The sequence below is a fragment of the Rhopalosiphum padi genome, chromosome 3, assembly GCF_020882245.1.
Source record: "Rhopalosiphum padi isolate XX-2018 chromosome 3, ASM2088224v1, whole genome shotgun sequence".
Lineage (NCBI taxonomy): Eukaryota > Metazoa > Arthropoda > Insecta > Hemiptera > Aphididae > Rhopalosiphum > Rhopalosiphum padi.
This window is the reverse complement of record NC_083599.1, coordinates 11,580,311-11,602,835: the sequence shown is the minus strand read 5'-3', so window position 1 is coordinate 11,602,835 and position 22,525 is coordinate 11,580,311. Positions and strand designations below refer to the sequence as shown.

The following is a 22,525-nucleotide window of genomic DNA, read 5'->3' as shown; positions in this document are numbered from 1 at the left end:
ATGCAGATATTTAAATCTAACATATTTATTGGCATTAATAAAACTTAACAGATCAATATGCAACAATGATTTTAATGGCAATAGAAATATGTTAATTTTTTGTATAATATCAATTAATTATTTATTTATATTTGATAGCAGATTAATGTAACAGTTTAATCAGATAGAAATTATATAATTAGTATAAATAGCCAAATATTATTCAATATTGTTGATAACACTTTTATTATTTTTTTTTTGTGGACAAAATAAAAGATAATAAGTATAGTAAAACTTTTTATCAGTGTAAAAAAGTCACTAATAAATTTATTTAAGAGGATACCATACCCGCATGTTTTGTCTAGCTCTGTCTTACTAGTTATTAACATAAATCATAACAAATTTGCATTCAGCAAAATACATTTTGTGATGTTAGTTTTAATATTAGAGTAAATTTACCTAATATAAAATTTAAAGGTAAGAACACTATCTAGAAAATGACATAATGCTCCTATTGATATTATCATTTTATAGTGAGTTATAGCTATGTAAAATATTAAAACTTAAAAATGTTCATAACTCACTTTAAAATGATAATATCAATAAGAATATAGGTCATTTTTTTTAGATAATATTCTTACCTTTAAATTTGATAATAGGTAAATTTACTCTAATATTAAAACTAATATCACAAAATGTGTTCTGTTGAACGTACATTTTTTATGATGTATGTTAATAAGATACAACACCTGTGGATATGCTGACCTCTTAAGACATTATAATATATTGATATTAAAACAACAAGAGAAAAAAAATAATAAATGTGTCACTATTTTTTATGCTCATTAAAATCTGTCATTAAAATATTATAAATTCTGGATAATATATAACAGTAATTTTTATTTTTGTTATTTTCAAGTATTAATCAAAATAATTGCCTATAAGTATTATTGCATGTAGATATATAAATGGTTTAGGACTTAAACTTCATGTATTTTTTTAATGATATATTTAATGTTAAAATAGATTAATTGTTGGAAATTAACTCAAAATTAAAAAATGTTTGATAAATAAATACATATTCAAATAAAATAACTTGTTATTAAAGAATAACGTCATTTCCAAAAAAAGAAATACTAGTAGTAGGTAGTTTTATAGTTATTATTGTTAAAAAATTATTTTGTACATAATATTATAACAATAGCATGTAGTTGTTCAAAAAAAAAAAAAAATTACATGACTTACAATATTGTAAGAATGAACAAGTGGAGGAGGTAGCAGAGAAAATACAATATATTTCCTTGATTAAAGTAATTTTTCACCGCAGCCACTGTCATTTATATTTGCATGTTAATAGTAATATTAATATTAATATTTACATTTATGTATATTACATCATAACTGACTTGTAGTCATAATATACAACATTATTATTCAGGCTCTGATTTGTGCTGCTTTTCAGTCTCTGTCGTGGAATATTGCTCAATGAGCTTAGCTAGAGTCTTTTTAACACGCAAAGAGGGAAGGCGCGCATGAGGGTTGCCGTGCCAGCATTCTCGCATTGTCAACACTACCGCATTCATTATCTATGTAAAACAAATAACAATATAGAAAACAATCATTAAACGATATCATTTATAAGTATTCATTAAAATAAGATATACCCCTTGAGACTAAGCTCAAATGATATTTAAATCAAAATAACAGATGGGGAATTGTTTAGAAAACCAAAATAACCTACCGGGTTGGCTAACCACTCTGCTGCCACGCCAGGACGACTTTGTATAGGATCGGTAGAGCATACGACACGACGCATGTCATCGAATCCGGGGTCCCACCCAACGCCACGGTCTTGATATGGTGCGCGGTACACATATGGGTCGTATCTGTTATCTATGAAGGGCTGTTGTTGATTGTCATTTAGTTGTCGCGTGGGTTTTTCAGTATCATCGGTGTTGGGTACAATTAACGTCCTGGACAGGACTTCCCACATGACGAGTGCGTACGAGTATACATCACCGCGGCGATATGCGTCGAAGCACCAATACGCCGAAGAAGAAGAAGCAGCGGCGGCGACAGATGCAGCGGTGGAAGTTGAGGAGGAAGCTACTGATGACACTGCAGTCGCCGAAGTGGACGCAGAAGCTAATGCTAAAGCGGCCGCAGAGGATATGCTGAAAATAAATTACATTGAATAAAAATACGGTTTCAACCATTATATTGATGAAATATTATCACACTACAACTGGATATAACTATATTTCACCTGTCGTCCAAAACTTCTGGCGCCATATACCGCTTTGTACCAACTCTCGTATTTTGGTTAGCACCCGCGGCTGTTGTTGTTTGAATCGGGAGCGTCGCGTCACGGCTAGTGACGGCCATTCCAAAATCGGCTACACAACACGCGCCTGTCTCTGCGCATTTTACCAATACGTTTTTACTCTTGATGTCCCGGTGCGCGATTCCCGGTTTACCCTATTCATAAAATACAACCAATATCCACGTTAACAAATTGAAATATTACATCGGTGTACAGATAAGATAAAATCACACCATTATCGATTATGACGTTAGGGGTCGTTATGTGTAGGCACAAGTCAATAAACAAGGTGTAAATGAGGTGTTGCGATATATCTTGCGAGGTACAATATACAACGTATTTATATATAATTTAGATAATTGATGGTAAAGAGAAAAAGTGTTACCTGCGTGCCGTGGATTTCAGTGTGCAGGTGACACAGCCCACTAGCTACAGTGTACAGAACGTTTAACATTTGGCCCACCGTGAGTGGTGGTCTATCGCGGTCGGTTTGCTGCAGTCGACCACCCGCAGCGTCGATGGCGCCGATGTCATATCCATTATACGTAGCTTCAGCGGCGGCAGCAGGTGTCTGCAGAAAATCGTACAATGATCCATGTCGGTGATAGTGAGTAATAAGCAGTAATTGTGTGGTATACGAGTTACGTGAAGTCATGATGTCGGAACCAATAAAACCTAATATATTGTCGTGTCTCATCAGAACCGTGCTGAAATTTAATTAGAATTAAATAATTAATATCAACGTTATAATCGGCAGCGTTTGGGTGTACATTAATATGTACGCATACATAAGAATAAGTAAATGAATATATGAAGTATACCTGTAGATTTCAGTCTCACGCTTCCACGATGGTTCGTCCTTCGATAAGAATATTTTTACGGCTACGTGCTCATGACCACCATTCCAGTAAGTAGCTCGCCACACTTCACCATAACGACCCTTGCCGACCAATTGCCTGAGTTGTATCTGCTTGGCCAAAGTGCGTTGAACTAGCACAGGCATACCGTACCCGCTGCCACTTGTCCAATCATCTTGGCGGTCGTTTCGTTTTTGGTAAGGCGGTGGTAAAAAGTCGTCATCGACTGTAGATTCAGTCATGGCTGCTGGTGAGTACTCTGCTGTATACGATGGTCGGTTGCTGTTACTACCATATGTATTTTCATCGTCACCTGTCACCTCGTTGGTTACCACAACGCCCTTGAGCAAGTCGACCATGGTTAAAGCGGTCCCGTGGGGTTTCCTCCTACCTCTTTTTTTCCCTTCGCAGCAAGATGATGATGACGCCGCTGATGATAATGACGAAGACGACGATGACATTGACGAAAATGACAAATGTCGATGTCTCTTTTTATCACTATCATCACTGTTACCATCGTCGTAGTGGCGAGTACTCTGCTTTCGTCGTTTACTCCTTCTACTGCTACTGCTCTTACTCCTCTTTCGACGTTTTCTCTTCTTACTCTTACTGTCGTTTCTATACAACGCATAGACCGTCAAAGTGACTGTAGTCACAATTACAACAACAAGCAATAACGCCGCTACGGATATGGATGACCACCGCCACCAAGCCACAGCTGCTAGCAAAGAACCATTTTCGTCGATCCCCGATGTTAAGCCGCTTCCGGACAATGATGGAAACGCACCATCGTTGCAGCGATCACGACCGGTGCAACATTCAATTGCATAGCTAGGAGGCTGTTGATGGTCAGCGGACCCGGATGAATAAGTATGCGACGACGTCCAAACCATGGACCTGGGTTGTTTTGAGGTATCATTGTTTTTTATTGCCGAGTCATTGCTAATAGCACCCATACAAGGATGCAGCGGTTGATGCTCTAAGTAGGATTCAGTTGAATGTCTGTTTCCACCAGCCATACAGCCACGACTGATGCGTACAAGGCCGTGCTCTTCACGCACTTTCGCCTTCCAGCACTAAAATGATGGAAAAATAAGGGTTATACAATTTTAATTATAACAATGAAAGGGACAACTACATTATCTGTTGTATCGAAAAATATAAAAATTTGTCTTGGTAATTTTAATTTCTATACTATATCCAAGTCAAATTAAAGAACAATTTATGACAATTTTGATGTTTATTAAAACAAATTTTAAGTGTTTAAGTGTCAACGATATTTCATATTCTTTAACTATTAATAAGCACTATATGGTATAATTAAATTAGTATTACAATTTAAAATTTAAATAGGTATTTTTAAAGTTTTAAATGATTTAAGAATTACTTGGAGCGGAGATTATACAAGCGGTTCACCTAAAGTACCATGTATATCAATGATATAATTAATGTATAGGTGATACACTATTTATGTAATAAACTTTGAATTGGACTAGGGGGGGGGGTATGTTGAAGGACTGTACATATCATATTATTAATATGATAAATTAAATACTCACACGCACAGCACCGGAACACACGTTTAATTCTTCCACCCCGTTACTGCTGTCTTGTGTCAGTGGCTGGCCACGATCGGACAAACAGTACGACTGTTCATCAACATTTTGCTCGTCTTGCCATGTAGGCAACACGCCCGAACATGACATGCAAGTCAGCAATTCAGTAAGATGCTCTTGATCGATGTCACTGTCATCACCACCGCCTACCATTGACAGCAACGAGCCATCGCTATCCTTTTCGCTATCATCCTCGTCGTCGTTGCCACCGAGGCTTTCAAGCCTTTCCTGTTCACCCATCTCCATTGAGTGGTACAGATCTAAAGACGATATGCCATTTCCTCCAGGTTTTTTCTGCTGTCCAGTCGGCTCTTTTTCCGCGGTGGCCACCGGTACATCTAACGAGACAAAAAGTTAGATAAACATAACCAAGACATATACAAAAATCGTTATCAATAGCTAATAAATGCAAACAGTCATTAGCCATTCATTAATGTATACCAGTGACAAAACTTTTTTGAAAGTTTTAAAATAATTTCGTATGTGGCAATTTGTATACAATTTTGAATATAAGTCTTACTACAATCAATTCTCAACACGACTAAAAATTGTTTATATTATGTAATTATTATTATTTTTATTTGAACTTTTTTTTATTATATTATTTGATATAAATTATACAATCTGAAAATGTATTCTAAACTGATATTCACTTACAAAAGAATTGTATAAGAAATATTATAGACTAGAGCTATTTATATTTTGTACATACAAATTAGACTTACTCTGTATTAAAACTTGATATCAAAATATTTCTGAAATAATATTATTGAAAAATAATTTTATTTTAAATATTAAAATATTTGACAAAAATAAGATTAGGAAATTACCTTAATCATCAGTTTTTTATTGTATAATCATTAAGTAATAAATATGAGAATCATTTTAATTTTGGAATCAAGTAGAGTACTAACTATTAATTTTATAATAAAACATTTTTTTATGATTTTTACTATTTATTCATAACTTTTAAGAAACTGAAGTTTAACAAATAAATACTTTATATATTATTGTCTAGTAATTATTCAAAAATGTTGACCAAATCTTAAATTTATCTCAAAATAAAGTTAAACAGTTTTTACTAGATACTATATAAATTATGAAAATCTTTATCAAAAATGAGAAATTTTTTTTATCATTTTATAGTAATTATTACTCAATATGTGTGAGATCGAATTGAATATTATATAATATACACAACACAACTGTAATTTATTGTTTATTGTAAGAAATATATAATTTAGGCACAAACAATTGATATATTTATATGATGGAATACAACTGTTTGTAATTCACAAATACTTGGGTTGCTACTGATTATTTAAGATAATATTTTTAGAAATAAATACCAATACCTTGAGTAAGTGTAAATAAGTAACGAATTTCTAAAATAAAAGCGTTGAAAAATATAAAAACTATAACTTTTATTAAGAGGCTATTACACCCATATGTGTTTTAGATTTACAAACATACAACATATCAAATTTGCTTTCAATAAAACTGATTGTTGATAACTTTATTAGAGTGAATTGACTGATTATCAAACTTAAGATAAGAACATTATCAACTATCCCTCAATGATTTTTTACAATATTTTGATTTTTAAGCGTATAAGTATGTTAGATCCTAAAATATAAAAATGCTCATAACTTGCTTATAAATTAAAATAATGTAAAAAGCTGACAAGAGATAATAGATAATATACTTACCTTTAAGTGTGATGATGGGTTACTATTCAATTTGCAATTTGCTTTAACACATGAGTTATCAACACAAAAATAGTTTTATTGAAAGAAAATTGTCCGTGTTATTTGTTTGTAAGACGAATATTACACATGTAGGTTCCTTATATAAGTAAAATGAGATGAAAACATCTTTATAGTTATAATAATCTTAATTATACCTACTTAACAATTACAAACTATTTCATTCATTTATAAAAAGTACTTGTAAAAGATTACTGTAAACTATAGTAAAGGTAATATCAATTAGAGTAGGTATTATATAATAGATGTTAATTCAAGTAGTATTATATACAAATCACAGTTGCAATTGTATAGAATTATAATTATTTATGTTTTTCCAGTAAATTAACATAATGTTTAAGGTAAACTACTGATAAAAGTTTACTTAATAAAATAACTAATTTTTCAGATAAACAAAAATTAAATTATAGACATAATTAAATAGGTACCTATAAATGATTAAGTTGTATCAAATTAAGTCTCTATGATATTATGATAAGATTAATATTTAAGACTCCTCTTTTCACATCCAACACAAATCACACAATTCAAAATGTAAATAATTTAGTCTTTATTTTCTTTTTAATGTTATGACTAATGCCTGAATAAAATAAACTAATATTTTATTATCACATTATGTTTATGAACTTTGTTTTAAGTCGGCAATATTTATCAAGAAATATAAAAATACAAATAGGTGTGTAGGTAGGTATATCATATTTAAATATTTAATATTATATTATTTTAATGGCTTTAAGTTAGTTAAAGAACTCAGAGATGTACTAAACAATTTAATGATTAAAATCATCTCAGTTACAACACTAGTGAGTGTCAAATAAATAGTAACCACAACTCAAAACAACAAAAAAAGTATAAACTAAGTGTTAATCAGTACACAGATTAAAAAATATAAATATATTACTTGGTATAACAGTTGCTGCTGCAGTGGTGACTAGCAGCATCAGCACTAATGTAACAGTTGTTGCCGTCATTTTTGTGTGGAAAAATTTCACTAGAACACTCATTGTTGTATTGATCTCTTGCGGCGTTTTGGTTAACAGCCCTTACTGCAGTAGAAGAGGCCCGAGTTGTATTGTCATACTGGTCATAGTAGTCATCGCGGCCTTCGATATATGCGTTAGCAACATTCAGCAGCTGAAGTAACAGAGGAGTAGTGTAGTCATCAGCGTCATCACAATTATCGGTGCCGTATAAGCAGGCGGCCACGGAACAGCGAACTGAATGCGAAAGCCATTTCTGTAAATTGATATATTATTTTAATTCATAAAAAAAAAAACACGATATTATAACACACTTACAAAACACCACGACGAACGAATCCGCCCTTTTTGTAAGAAGAGGACTGGTCCAAATCATCCACCAACACTGTCTGCTCGTTTGGGTAGTCGTTGTTTTTGTCACAGACCGTATACAGAAGTAAAGTATTCAACGTTTATCGTCGAGGAGTGTACTGACTGTACTGAACACTGTACATGCGCGTGTGAAAGTGATCATCGTCGTGTATGTACTCTATAATTGTAATTATTATTATGCCGCCGTCGCAATACTCGCGCGCACGAAAGGTTAATATCGTCACAAGCGACACAAGCTATTATTTGTTCCTTGGTCACAATGCGTCGGCGGGCACACACTACTATGACTACGGCGGGGCGGGTTGTGGCGGGCGCCGTCGAGGAATGCGGCGGCGGCGGCGGTGGAAGCGGCTCCGCAGTGGACGTAGTAGACGATCGGAGTTGTCGTTCCGTCGCTCACCGCTCTGTAACCGCGGCTGCTAACCAGTGTCCGTCCGTGACCATGTTTCGGTCGGCGCAGCCACGCAGGCGCAAGCGCGCGGGTGTACGGACGTCCGCCACTATCTCACGAGCTATCAGATAGGCCTGCGACGACTTCAGCGCTGCCGCCGCCGACACCACCACGATTCCGTCGACCGCGACCACCACTACCGAGTACCGGCAGTGTCCACGTCACCATCGCGGCAACGCACCGACGGTGACGACGGTTCGAATACAGTGGCGTACATCCAGCGACCGGCCGCCACTACCGGTATAACGCACGTCGGGCATACCATACGCACTCTGGAAGTCGTCGTCGTCGTCGTGTTCGGTACGCGCTAACAGCTCATAATAATATTATGATGACAATGATGCATCGTCGTATGTTTCAACCGAGCGGTAGTGTCGCGACGCGTTGCTGATCGTTGTCGTTCCGCATTTCCACGGCCAGTACAACGCAACACCTTTTACCGAAGAACACACGCCAAGAGTTGATCGCTGTTAATTTTGGGGCGGCGGCAGCAGCATTCACACACCTGTCTACCCGTACGTTGATATCACCGCGGCAGACACCGTAACAGACGGTGTGTAAATCATTAGGTTTACGTCGTCGGGGCTACGGCCATCACCGGTGAGCACACGATATAATTGTATTATTATTTGATATATTCTATATTTTTACTTACTGAAGACCGACTGTTAACCACATACGTCTTCGTCGTCGTCATCATGATCGTGGCGGCCGGCACTATTGCTTTTACCACTCGTGCCGTGCGTTTCGGGTGTCGGCGATGACCCGCCACCATACTATAATATTATAACGAAATTGTACACACCAACGTAATAATAACATATTATTATAACTTTTTTGTTTTTGTTTTTTTTTTTTTTTTGCACCCTACCAATTCGGTATATACATGTTGTCTATACATAATATAGTAACCGAAAACTACGTCGGAGAAACGATGATAAAGAACACTTTGGTCGAGACTGCGGCTGCCGCCACTGAAGCAGCGGGCGTGCGGGCAGTGGCGTTGGCACTGCTCGTCACGGTGGCGTTCAGCTGCGCATTTTTCTTCATGATGCGCTGGGCAGCGTCGGCGTCGTCTGCCGAACGGCGGCGGAGGTCGACGCGTCACCAGCGCGGAAACGATGGCGACGGTTTCACGCCGGCGTCGAAGCAGAAGAAGTCAACGTCGGCCGCGGTCCAGCCAAAGAAGAAGAACAACAGCGGCAAAAATGGCGCTGTCCGTCCACAGGCGTCCGCCGGCGCCAATACCACTGCGGTCGCGGGTGCTACGGGCCCGTCTGGTAACACCGCCAACGGTAAGAACGGCGACAAGAAGAAGAAAAAGGGTGCCGCGGACGTTGACGTGTGTGCCGCCGACAACGCGACGACGGCGACGTCCGCCGGCCACCGTGGCGCAAACAAGGCGGCAGAAACTGCGGCGGTGGTCGCTGGCAACGGTCGCGCGGCCGCCGTTGCAGACCGTTCCAACGAGCGGAACCGCCGGGCCCGGCGCCAACGGCAGCAACAGGAGCAGTCCCGCAGCGGCGGCGAAAGTTCGACGCACAGCGGCGACTACAACCTGACGCCGGCCGCCACTGAAAACGACAACCACCGTCGCCGCTCGTCGTCCTGGTCTTCGCACAGCCTGCACGCCGACGAGGATCACCTGGTCGCCGACGACTCGGCAACCGCGTACGACGACGACGATCCGGATCAGGGCGAATGGATCACAATGGTAACGTATATTTTATTCCCGTTGACATTAATTTAATTTTATCATAAGATTGTGCGGACCATACGTTAGAACATTATCGTGTAGACTTGGGGGGACCGTATTCATTTAAATACAATATTCCAGTAGTTCGTGTCATCAGTTATTACGATTGTGTGAGTCGCTACATGTGGCACAGTCGGGTCACCGATAACGTGCCAGTAGTCCACCTCCTACAATCAATGTCGTATAATGATATGGTAATGAGTACCTAATGTGTGTGTGTGTTTGTCCAAGTACAGAAAAATTCTAAGACATTATCATAATGTGCGGTTTAAGACCGGTACTTATTTTGTATACGATATCGCGTAAACGGATGTGAATTAATAGGTAGCTACTAAAGGATTCGTTGGTAATAAGAAATGAATACATTTTGATTTGATTTGATTTTTAACCAAATTATAATATCACGGTGTACATTCTTAACCTATGTGTTATTTCGACTCAATAGCTGATTGCGCGGTGTTTATTTTTCTGTACGAATTCAGATACTTATTTTACTTACATAATGTTTTTTTTAGTTGTTTCTGTTATGACGTTTTCATTTTACTCTCAGCATGTCGTGCGGGTGATAGGGGTATTACAATACCTGTATGATTCTTTTTAAACAGTTTTTATGTAAAGTTCCCGTCGTGCAATTTTTTTTTGATAATACCTACGTGTTTTTTTTTAATTGAGTATTAAAAACAATTGATTTGAAATATTTATTCTAATAATCAAAGGAATTCATTGATTTTGGTAAATACTAGAATATTAGTTTGTAAATTTGAAATACACTTTTTATTTGTTGGAAATGTTTTATAGATAAGTATACAATAATAAGGTAAAATATTTTTGTGGGTACATTCGAATTCTTATAAGTTTCTGTATAGACTGTTAGTAATTGTATTTTAATATCGGCTAAATATTTTATACATTATACCTCCCAATTAGGTTAATATTAAATTAATTGATACATTCCCGATTCCCAACATTTTTTGTATAATATGCATGTGAGGATACAACTTTATTTAGTAATTTCAGTTTCACTCAATCATTTTTGATAATACCTACGAGTTTTTTTATTTGAAGAATTTATATTAAAATAGATTTGAATTATTTATTTGAAGAATTCAAGAATATTATTGATATTTGATAGACATAGACATTATATATATATATTTTTTTTTTGGCAATGTGCTTATTAAACTGCAGGTAGGTATATTTACAAAAACGTTGTAAAATAATCTAGTGCATCAAAATTCTCGAGGTTGCTGTGTAAACTGGTGGTATAATTTGATTTGATTTTCGGCCAAATATAATTTTTACATTTTTGTATCGAACAGTTTATTTTGTTAATATTTATTTAATTGATTCAATTGTATAGTTTTATTATTTTTATTTTCTATGTTTTTGTGAGAATGCAATTTATTATACAGTGATATGGATATTAATAATACATTAAAATAACTCATTTAATCATTTTCCTATTGAATAGAAACTTGATTAATTTATATTTTTATTTTGTATAAAAAAAATACTGTTTGAATTGATTTCGTTATAATTTTAATAGCTGGTGAACATTTTCTTTTCATTTTGATTGTAAAAATTAAATTTTTGTAGACGCACTTTAATAAGTTCACCCAAAAATAAATATTATATGCGGTATAGACTTGAAATTTCAAAATACAATTACAATTATTCGATAAAATCGTATAGTAGATCTCGTAAAAATAATATCATGAAATTCAAGTTTCTTTTTTAATAGCTTTTAATCAATTATTAAGAAACATAAAGAATTCGTGTGATGTATTTTAACTAGTGTGTTTAAATAATATTAATTGACTTTTTTTTTATATGTATAAATAAGTTGATTTATTTTGATACAATCAAGTTGTTTCTTAATTATGAATTTTAAAATATATAATTATAATATAAGTGTAATGGAATTTAAATTTTAGCACAATATTCATTGAAAAAATGGTTTTCTCTTGGATTGTTTAAAATTTTAATTAAATTATTTTATGGTATGTATCTAGTATGTTTTAGATTTGTTGTATTGCATATCTATTTACACACAATTGTTAGTATTACAATATAATATCATACTCATACAAATTATTAATCCAAATCAAATTTGTGAATTGATAGTTTGAAAAAACATACTTTTTTAGTTTGTTTAAAATAATTTCTTCTGTCATTGCTTTTAAATATGATATAATACTATTAAACTATTCCATTCTGTATAGATCATTCTCATTTCAGTTATAATTTGTTTTCCTCATTTTATTAAATTAATTTTTTATATGATATTTAAGAAGTATTAGTTTGGAATGAATGTGACTACGAATGCAATTTTACTGCTCTCGACGTAGCAGTACAAATGTTATCATTTTATCTAAACTATATTTATATAAATATTAACACATTAACATCTTAAAATATTTATTACAGTAAAAAATTTTTTTGTTTATTATAGACTGGTGGTAGTAGTGGTGCCAATTCTGTCGCTGTTGTTAACAATAGTAACACTGAATCAAATCGGAAAAAACAGAATCAACGGCGTGATGATAACGCAGTCATATCCGTTACAACTAAACTTGAACGCCGACGGCTTCAGCATGAGAAACAACAACAGGAAGAAGCTCAGCGACAAGAAAAGCAACAGCGGCAAGAGAAACAACAAAATCAGGAGAAGGAAAATCAACAAGATAAGCAACATCAACAAGATAAACAACCTCAAAAAGAGAAACAACAACAGCGGCGTGACAAGCAACTGCCGCAACAGCAACCGCAACAACGGAAACGTGAAAAGCCATCGCAGCAGCAAATCACTGCACCCTCCGTCAACGACATTGCCACTGCATCAGTAAAAACGGTTGCTACCGATAAACAACCACCATGTCAACAGAGTCGCCGAGATCACGATAACAAGGCCGAGGTTGACATGACGGATAAACGGTCCCGTGCGGAGTATGATGCTTCGGTTAAAACGTTACGGGCTGAGTATGAAAAAGAATCAAAGATATTGCGAGCAGAACACGAAAAAACGACTAAACGTTTACGTTTGGAAAACGAAAATTTACGATCTAAAAATAGTTCAGTGACCGAGCGTTTGCGTACCGCTGAACGTGAGACAGCGATAACGAAAAAACTACGAATGGAGCACGATGCGGCAGTGAAAGTATTAGAAACAGAACGTGACGTTCAGCTAGCAGCATTGCAGGCTAAGCACGACGCGATGATGAATACATTGCGCACGGAACTCGAGAACCTGCGACAGACCTCGTCTCAGAATTCGCAAGTGGCTCATAAGGCTGTTGTTGAAGTGACGCACAATGAAGACGTGACAGCGATACGAGATGCTGACGTGGTTAACGAAGATCTGAAACACTCAGAAAACGAGGCCATCGCGATCCGGGATCTCCGTGAAGAAAACGAAAAACTTTGTAAGGAGCACGAAGCGACGACTCGGATTCTACGTGAGGAAAATGAGAAACTTCAAAAGGATCACGAGATTGTAATTCGAGGACTACGTGAGGAAATTGATAATATGCGAATAAAACACGAGACTTCTATGAAGAATCTATGGACTGAACATGAAACTGTGATCGAAGGTGTACGTGCGGAAAATGAAACTGTCCAGCGATCCGCAATGCAAAGTCTACGAGCGGATCACGAGGCGATGATCGGAGCTTTACAAACTGAACATGAGACCTTGGTTCTAAAATTGCGCAATGAAAATGATGGACTACGCAAACGTCAAGAAACTACTATGCAAAGTATGCGTGAGCTTAAAGATCATATGCGTACGGAGCACCAAAATGAAATCCGTAGTATGCGGGTAAAAAATGAGAATATGGCCAAAGAACACAAGATCGCAATCCAAGGGCTTATTGAGGAAAAGGAACATCTACATACTGAGCACGAGGCAGCAGTTCAAGATCTATGTAAGAAAAATGAGGATTTACGTAAGCAAAATGAAGATCTACGTTTGAAGCTGGAGACCACAACAAAGAGTCTGCGAGCTGAACACGAGACCGCGATCAAGGTGTTGCGGGACGAACACGAGGCTGCGGCGGAAAGAGCACGTCGTCTCACCGAGCATGATGCGGCAGTGATTGAGGAGTTACGTGAGCAACATAGAACTGAAGTTGAGAGGCTCCAGCGTCAACTATCTGAAGAGGAGCAACAGCGTAACGCCATAGCAGCGGTAAGTACCCAATATGGGTATTTGAATATGAATATAAATTATTTTAGTGTACTGTACTGTACTAGGTTTAAATATAATATAATATGAATTTGTAATACTTCAAGTTAAATAATTCGGATTTTCATGTTTTATTAGTGTCCACAGACAACCAATGATGTTAACTCCGACAAAATTGACACATTAAAGAAGCAAAACAAAATACTAAGCGCCACTGTATATCATTACAAGCAGATCATTACTGATACGGTATGTTTTCATTGTATACATACTACTACAGAGTACATTAGAAATATTAGATCTTATAAGTTACATGTTGTAATAGCGGTGCTATGGTAGGGATTATCACATTATAAGTACATATTAATCCATAATACAATACATAATTTGTTTTAATTATTAAAAATATCTCATCATTTTACTTCAATATTTATTCTCATGATAACATTTTTGAAATTTGTATAGGAACAAATGCTGAGCCGGTTGCATGGACATGTAGAACGTGAAGAGTCGAAGTGGTCGGCTCACGCAGAAGATCTTCAGAAACAGTTGGATGAAGCATTAAGTCAATTGAATACCCGTAATCTACAAAGGAGTAGACAAAAGAGTCAAAACAACAGTGAAAATGAAGAAGAAAACTCTGAAGATGAAAGTGAAGTTGTGACAGCGACGGTGAAATGATTGTATAATATTCTAACAGCAGCAGCGATAGCGATTAAATATTATTAATTTTTATACATAATTTGTTTTGAATGTATTACCCGCAACTGAACTTTGACTGGGACATTAATAATAATATAATAATTGTAAAAAAAAAGACAATAAACCACGCGCACGCGTAGGTCGCATATATCATAACTTTTTTTTAAATTGTAAATGATGATAATATAGTGATTATTTAATATAAATAATTATACAATATTATTTACCATACATAATATTATGTGTAATTAACTGCTATTTCAATATTGTAAATAAATATATATATATTTTTTTTTTAATTGCTAGCCACTACCACTGTGATTCAACGCATTTATCCTCCGTTTTTCACTGGTGGTGGTAGCTATTGCCTATTATCCATAAATGTATTTGTTTTTTTACTTATTTTTTTATTATTATATAATTTATTGTATTAGGTACAAGACACAACTCCTAAGTTGATTGTTGTGTATTATGGCTACTCTCATCTGGTTATTATTGTGCGTGTACCTGTTTATATTATTACTTTAACTGCTATAATATTATTGTGTACATGTAGTAATAATATTTTCATCATCGCCTTGTGCATTACTTACATACATTGTGCAGTAATTTTATATCCATGTATCACTCACTCACTTAATTATTTATTTATTACTTATTAGTATTATTTATTTTCAATAACAATATGTATTCTCGTTTACTTATTAGTTATTATTTGTATTATTTTTATGTATACCATTACCTTTGGTATGTACAATATTATAATTACTTTTTATATATATATATATTATATTATATTATATATTATTGATTATACTATTATTGTTTAATATATTTCTACTGTGGGTAAAACATCTTCTATTTTTATTGAAAAATGTGCGATGCACTTAATTTCATTAAGTTGTCATAGTGTATTTTAAAATCTTTAGATAATATTTTTATTTTGTAAAATCATTCATCATGTCTAAAATCATTTTTATAATAATTAAATAATGACATCAAAGAAAAATAGACTTAATCTGCTGATTTATGTCATCAATCACAATAAAAAAAAAAAAAAATGTAACATTGTTAAATTTAATATATTAACTGATATACTCGCAGTAATGTGTATTAGTGTATTACTTTTCACATTACTCATTACAATATTAATAATATATTATTTTTAATTATCTATCAAAAATATATTAATTTTTATATGGAAAATAATATATCATATTATGTTTATATTTTACTTAAATTGATGTATTATTTTGATACTATAATGTTGATTTTCAATTTTATCATATTATTGTATAAGATTATCTAAACTGAATGAATGTATCAATTAAAAATTTATTTGAAAAAGTTTAACAAATAATAACTATCAAAATCATGCACTATTTAAACAATTAAAATTGTTTATGTTAAGCTTAATAATGTTATTCAATGTTATAAAATGAGATAAAAATAAATATAATATAAAAATCACACAAATTTTATCTTTTGGCAAATAAAGTACAATAATGCATTAATTTAAAAATATTGTTAATTAAAATAATATTTAATGACAAAAATCATTAAAAACTTATATATTTTTTAAAAGTATATATCTGCATTTAATAATAAATAATTAAATATAAATAAAAATAAATACATCATAAAAGTGGTAAATTTATGAATCATATGAATATAAATACTCTGTACTGCTGTAGTACCTAGTGTATTATACTGTTTATTCACCTTTCAGTATTATTTTAAATACACTAAACTTAATGTATTGTATGAGTATTACTTTTTTATGTTATTGTTATTCGTTAATAATTGTCGATTGATAATATTTTATAATAAAAAATGTATATTATACTCTATATAAATTGTCATTATATGAATTTATCATTGTAAATAAATTGAATTTCTTAATGGTAGCATAATTATAATTAAAGCATCACTAGTACCATAATAATATTTTGAATAATACAATCATATTACCTAATATATTTAGGTGAAGGGTATTTTTAAATTCAAAATATGAATTGGTAACCTGATAAAAGTTACAAACCATGTTGCACCAATATAAGGTTTGTTGATAACTGAAATGTATTATATATTGCATTCAAAGAAAAAGAACAAAATGGATATACATATTTAAAAAAAAAAATCAAATAATAATTATGTAAATTTAAATTCAAAAAAATATGTATTTATTCTATAAAGTCCTGAATTATATGTAAGAAAAAACCATTTATCACATTATTAAATGTATATAAATTATTGTCTATATTAAATATTGTACAAAATATATCTTATGATAAGGATACTTTTTATGAGCTGAACAAATAAAATATATCGAATTATTCGAATTGTATATAATATTGATCTTTCATAACCACTGTTTGCAAGTTTAACATTTTAGAAGATTAAAAGCATAATAAGTGGAATATTTTAAGATGTAAGATTGTATCATATTATACAATTAGATTATAACAAAATTTGTTAAAATATGTTTTGTCAAATGAAAATAAGTTATTCCGGGAAAAGTGGGATATGAGAGGAATTATTTAATTAGCAATTAAATTGTCACTTCACTGTCAACCTATAAGGTAAGCGCTACTGATAAGATGGCTTATGTGAAATACATATTACTATTGATTTTAAATACCCACTATTATTTGTCTTCAATAATGTACTCGTATTAGTATTTAACTATATTAAGAGACATATTTTCTAGCACTCAAAAACATTATTCAACGGATATTATTTTTAATTGACATCAACAACATTTATACTAATAAAAACGAAAATTTAATGACAATATCAAACATTTTTAAACATATTAATACAACAGAATATTTATTATTATTATTATTATTTTAATATTCATTAAAAGTCTGCGCCGTTCAACTATTTCCCTGTATTATTGAAAAGTCGGCAGTTTTTCTAATTGTTCCCCTCGTTATCCGAGTTGCGTTATACCGCAATAATAATCAACATGAAATTAAAATTCATATGCATTATGTACAAATAAAATTTTTTATTTTCGATACAATCATTAATGTAACAAGTTTACACGAATAGTACAGAATACGTATAATAAATATAATAAAAATAGTAGTAGTATTATTATTAAAAATGTGAATGATTTTTATTTTGTTTTGTTTACGTTGTCGTTGAAACTGTCAGTGTACTGTGTTCGGATGAGGTTGTCGGTGACCGTAATCCTCTGGACTCCCGCGGACGGTGGCGATGGCGTGGCGCCATACCGGTGGTTGAAAAATACTCTTACATCATTAGCAGCGGATTAGTGTACTGTTGCTGTTGCTGTTGCTGCTGCTGGTGTTGCTGCTGCTGCTGCTGCTGCTGCTGCTGGTGATGGTGTGTTTGATTGTACGCCTGGAATTGCTGTTGGGGCTGATCGAGCAGGCTGCCGGTTGTCGCGTAGCTGTTCTGCCGCTGCACGTCGTTGACGTGGTGATGTGTATGATTGTGGTTCAGCATGTCTTCGCCCGCATAGTCGATCTGCACGTACAGGTTCCGGACTCCGACGGCGCCGAACACCTGTTGCGCGTATCGCACCAGACCGTTGGCGAATTGGTCGCGGTCGTGCAACAGTCTGGCGGCGTCCGCGGACTGCAGGCTCGCCTGGCCCGCGAATTGCAAGGGTGACGGCGACAAGGACGCCGCGTAGTCGCTGTTGCCGCCCGGACCGACGCTCCCGATGAATCCGGACCGCACCTCGATCTTGATGCTGCCCGCGTAGGCGTCCGCGCACAGCGTCCAGAACCGCGGTTCCTGGATGCCCATCACGGCCGGATGGTACCGGTGCAGTCGGGAGTAGCACGCGTCCAGCACGCGCCGCTCGTCGTCCAGCTCGACGGGCGTGCGCATCATGAGTACGCGGGCCGAGTCGCGGAGCAGTCCCCACACCGAGGCGGCCACGAGCACGGCAATGAATATGGAACACACTGGGTCCGCGCGCATCCACCCGAAAGCTCGCATCAGCAGCGCCGAAATGACCACGCCCACGCTGCCCAGCGTGTCGGCCAAGATGTGCAACAGCACGCCTTTCATCAGATGGTTTTGATGGCTGTGGCCGCTCTGGCCGGTGCCGGACGTCGGCGCCGACGCGTTGTTTTGCTGGTGACCGCCGCCGCCCATCGATATGGACACTTGGTGGTGCTGGTTGTACGGGTCGTCTCCGGGCGCGTCGTGACTGTGCCCGTGACCACCGCCGCCTCCGCCGTGGCTGTGCCCGTGGCCACCACCGCCGCCGCCGTGGCTGTGCCCGTGACCGCCGCCCGAGCCGCCGTGACTGTGCCCGTGGCTGCCGCCGTGCTGGAACACGTATATGCCGACCAGGTTGACGAGCAGCCCCAGCACGCTGACCACGAACAGGCGGTCGTGGTGCACCTCGGGCGGTTCGATGGCCCGTTCCACGGCTTCCGTCAGTATGAAAAACGCTATGAACAACAAGAACAGCGCGTTGACGAATCCGGCCAGTACTTCGGCCCGCTTATAGCCGTAGGCGAACGAATCGTCAGCTGGCCACCGGCTGACTACTTGAGCCGCCAGCCCGGCCACTAGGCCAGTGCAATCGAAGAACATGTGAAACGAGTCCGATATCAAACCCAAGCTGTTCGTCCACATGCCGTACGCGAGTTCCACAAAAGCGAACACGAAGTTTAGGGCCAAAAAGCCCATCAAATTGCGGGCATTCGAGTCGGACACAACAGAACGTATGGCCCCCTTGAGCTTTGTCAAGAGGCTGGTGGGTGAAGGCATACCGGTGGAGCTACCGCTTGTCATTTTTGCCGCCACGCTTGATTTTCTCTGCGACGTTGAAGATGATAGTGGAATCATTGTATAGTAACCACTAGACTTTGATGCAGTTACCAATGTCGGTGTTCAATGATGCTAGTTGATTACAAGTGACTATTGACAATAAAAGTATCAAACAGCTATGTGACAGTTGAAGAAATAGTAATATAGTTTGTATAATCCTGATCATATAGTACAACTGGGACAATTGAAACACTTGTACTTGTAGTTATCGACGATAAATTATGTTTAGTTTCCAAATTTCTTTACTGACAATCTGTGTAAAAAAAAATAAAGATTATGATTATTTTAAAACATACACAATATTATAGTAGCTAGCAGTTTATAGTAACAATATAGTGAAAATAAAAGTTTATTTATTTATTGCCTGTACTAATAAAATATTGTATAGTCACAATGCTATATTGTACACCTAAGTAAATATTAAATAAAATAAGCATTATTAAAAAAATGCATATGTTCTTGTTTTTTGTTAACCTTTTATATAAACTTTTAATAATAGATTTTTATTTATTTTACTGGTTTGTTTGAATATCAACATAAGAATAAGACATAAGAATATTTTAAGTAAAAAAATTTAAAAGCATAAGTCGTACATTAAATATTAATTTATAAGTTACTTTTCAATCATGTCAAAAATATAAAAACAAATAAGTGTATTGCTATGTAATAACTGATTTTCACAAAAATATTTATTAATCAATTACTTTTACTTACTACTTATTTACCCATCAGACTATCAAAGTTATTTATTATTACTTTATTTTTATCAGTTTAATAATAATTTAGTTTTAACTACCTAAGTGTATAAATTAAAGTAGTATCTAATCAAGCGCATATTTCTAGTAGAAGTGCAAGAGAATTTTTTTATTATTAATGAAGTGTATTTTACAAACACAACTAAAATAATAAATAATGACATAATATCATAGGCGCAATTAGACGTTTTCATTAGACTGGGCCACTAATGAAAGTCAATTTGCACCTATCATATCCAAAAAAATAAAGGGTGGAAGGCGATAAAGAACACCGATTTTTTTTATTAAAATACATATGTATAAGTATAACATAAGTAATTTATTTTATTACATTTAAAATAATATGTTCTTAGCAAATGTATACTTCAATACGGAGCTAATTAGCCTGGGCCATGGCCCAGTTGGCCCAGGCCGTAGTTCCGCCTATGCATAATATTACAACATTTCAACAATAAGAATGTAACTACAATACTAGTCAACGGTCCACATATTATTAGTTATTAATACTTAATTATTTTAATAATAAATAAATATATTCATAATTAAATTATTACGTTAAATATTGTAATTTTTTTTATGTATGATAATGTAAACATAGCTATGCATTTAGTGTTTTATCTTTCATTATATCTTCCCACCTTTTTTCAATATTTCTAGCTATGCCACGGGGCACTAATAACAATTAGTCATAATCAGAGTTATCTGACTTGAAAGTTTTTAGTATATAGTATTATAACATAATATGTACTTTTAGAATTGTAGGTTTTTGTTATATTTTTTTTTCCACCAGGCGAGAATACAGAATATGGTTAAAGCATTAAAAACTTTTAGTAGAATAACATGTTTAGCACTGGTTGTAACTTAAAGATAATAAGGTAATGTAACAACATCTAATTCAAAGATGTTCAGCCGTTCAGGGTGTTGATTATTGATTAAAACAACGTTCCAAATTGTACACAACCACCGCACTAACGTGACCATAGGGAACAACAATTAATACAGGTAAAATTTACAATTTCTCTTACATGAGTCTTTATTTGAGTATGATAAGAGAAAAATTGAAATCGTTATATTAATATTGTAACGTTTTACTATGCAAAATACTAATTTAATTTAATTGAAAAAATTGTCTGCACGTATTAAGCTATGATTTGGATGTCGTTAAAACAGGTAGGTACACAATATTATAATATTAACTATCTATACGAATAGATAATATGCACACTTATTCTCTAATTATTCACAATGCACAGTTACATATAGGTAAATCCATGTTATGAGCACAAACCTGTGTACGTAAGTAGAGGTAATGCGGTAGAATATGATACACACAGTACGACTATTTGACGGTATTCGCTGTAGTGACGATCGGTGTGATCGCTGTGGTTCTGGCGACGACCGTGAAGATATTCATCACTGCTGCGGGCGTTCACAGACCTTGGAGCGATAGAAAACACGGAAAACAAGGAACCGTCCGTCCGTCCGTCCGCCTTGTGGATAGATGTGAAGAAGAAGAAGAAGGTGTACGCGGACGAGGGCGTGTAAACGATAGCGGCCGGCCGGCGCGTCGGTCCTCACCACACGCTATCGAATACGCGCACAAGACGAGAAACCAAACGTCACTAGCTCAAGTGATCGGCGATCGCGGCTTACTTATTATCTTACGTTGCAGTTTAATGATCTATCGGTGCGTCTCGTGCGTCTCGTGCCCCCATGCGCGCCGTGTGTATACGTGGACGGACTCGGCGCAAGCGGTAGTCGAGCGTTCGCGATAAGCGGTGTGGTGATTGCTTATCACCGCGCCCGTTATCAATCACGGCGAGCGATAATAGCTGCTGCTGCTGCTGCTGCTGAGCTGTTGCTGCTGTGCGGCGCGAGCGGTGGCCCGGCGAGCCGCCGCCGCCGCCGGGGAACATCGTGCCGGGCCCGGCCTGCGTGCCGAATCGTCGCCGCCGCCGCCGCCG

At 35.5% G+C, this 22,525-nt stretch overlaps 3 protein-coding genes across 3 annotated transcripts; 1 reads left to right on the top strand and 2 right to left on the bottom strand.

Moving 5' to 3' along the window:
- Window positions 1-1,119: 1,119 nt before the first annotated feature.
- Window positions 1,120-8,302, bottom strand: LOC132923711 (uncharacterized). Its single transcript, XM_060987649.1, has 8 exons — window positions 7,840-8,302; window positions 7,443-7,777; window positions 4,719-5,113; window positions 3,124-4,235; window positions 2,688-3,009; window positions 2,246-2,457; window positions 1,721-2,153; window positions 1,120-1,565 (listed from the first exon to the last, which is right to left on the bottom strand). Exons 2-8 carry the CDS (start codon window positions 7,543-7,545, stop codon window positions 1,410-1,412), a joined length of 2,733 nt encoding a protein of 910 aa, XP_060843632.1. The 5' UTR covers window positions 7,546-7,777; window positions 7,840-8,302; the 3' UTR covers window positions 1,120-1,409.
- Window positions 8,303-8,489: 187 nt separating this feature from the next.
- Window positions 8,490-15,804, top strand: LOC132923710 (trichohyalin-like). Its single transcript, XM_060987648.1, has 5 exons — window positions 8,490-8,944; window positions 9,253-10,058; window positions 12,553-14,286; window positions 14,422-14,532; window positions 14,749-15,804. The coding sequence occupies exons 2-5, from the start codon at window positions 9,279-9,281 to the stop codon at window positions 14,962-14,964; spliced, it is 2,841 nt and encodes a 946-aa protein (XP_060843631.1). The 5' UTR covers window positions 8,490-8,944; window positions 9,253-9,278; the 3' UTR covers window positions 14,965-15,804.
- Window positions 15,805-17,978: 2,174 nt separating this feature from the next.
- On the bottom strand, window positions 17,979-22,460 carry LOC132923713 (zinc transporter 7). Its single transcript, XM_060987653.1, has 2 exons — window positions 21,850-22,460; window positions 17,979-20,059 (listed from the first exon to the last, which is right to left on the bottom strand). Exon 2 carries the CDS (start codon window positions 19,822-19,824, stop codon window positions 18,247-18,249), a length of 1,578 nt encoding a protein of 525 aa, XP_060843636.1. The 5' UTR covers window positions 19,825-20,059; window positions 21,850-22,460; the 3' UTR covers window positions 17,979-18,246.
- Between the last annotated feature and the right edge of the window lie 65 nt (window positions 22,461-22,525).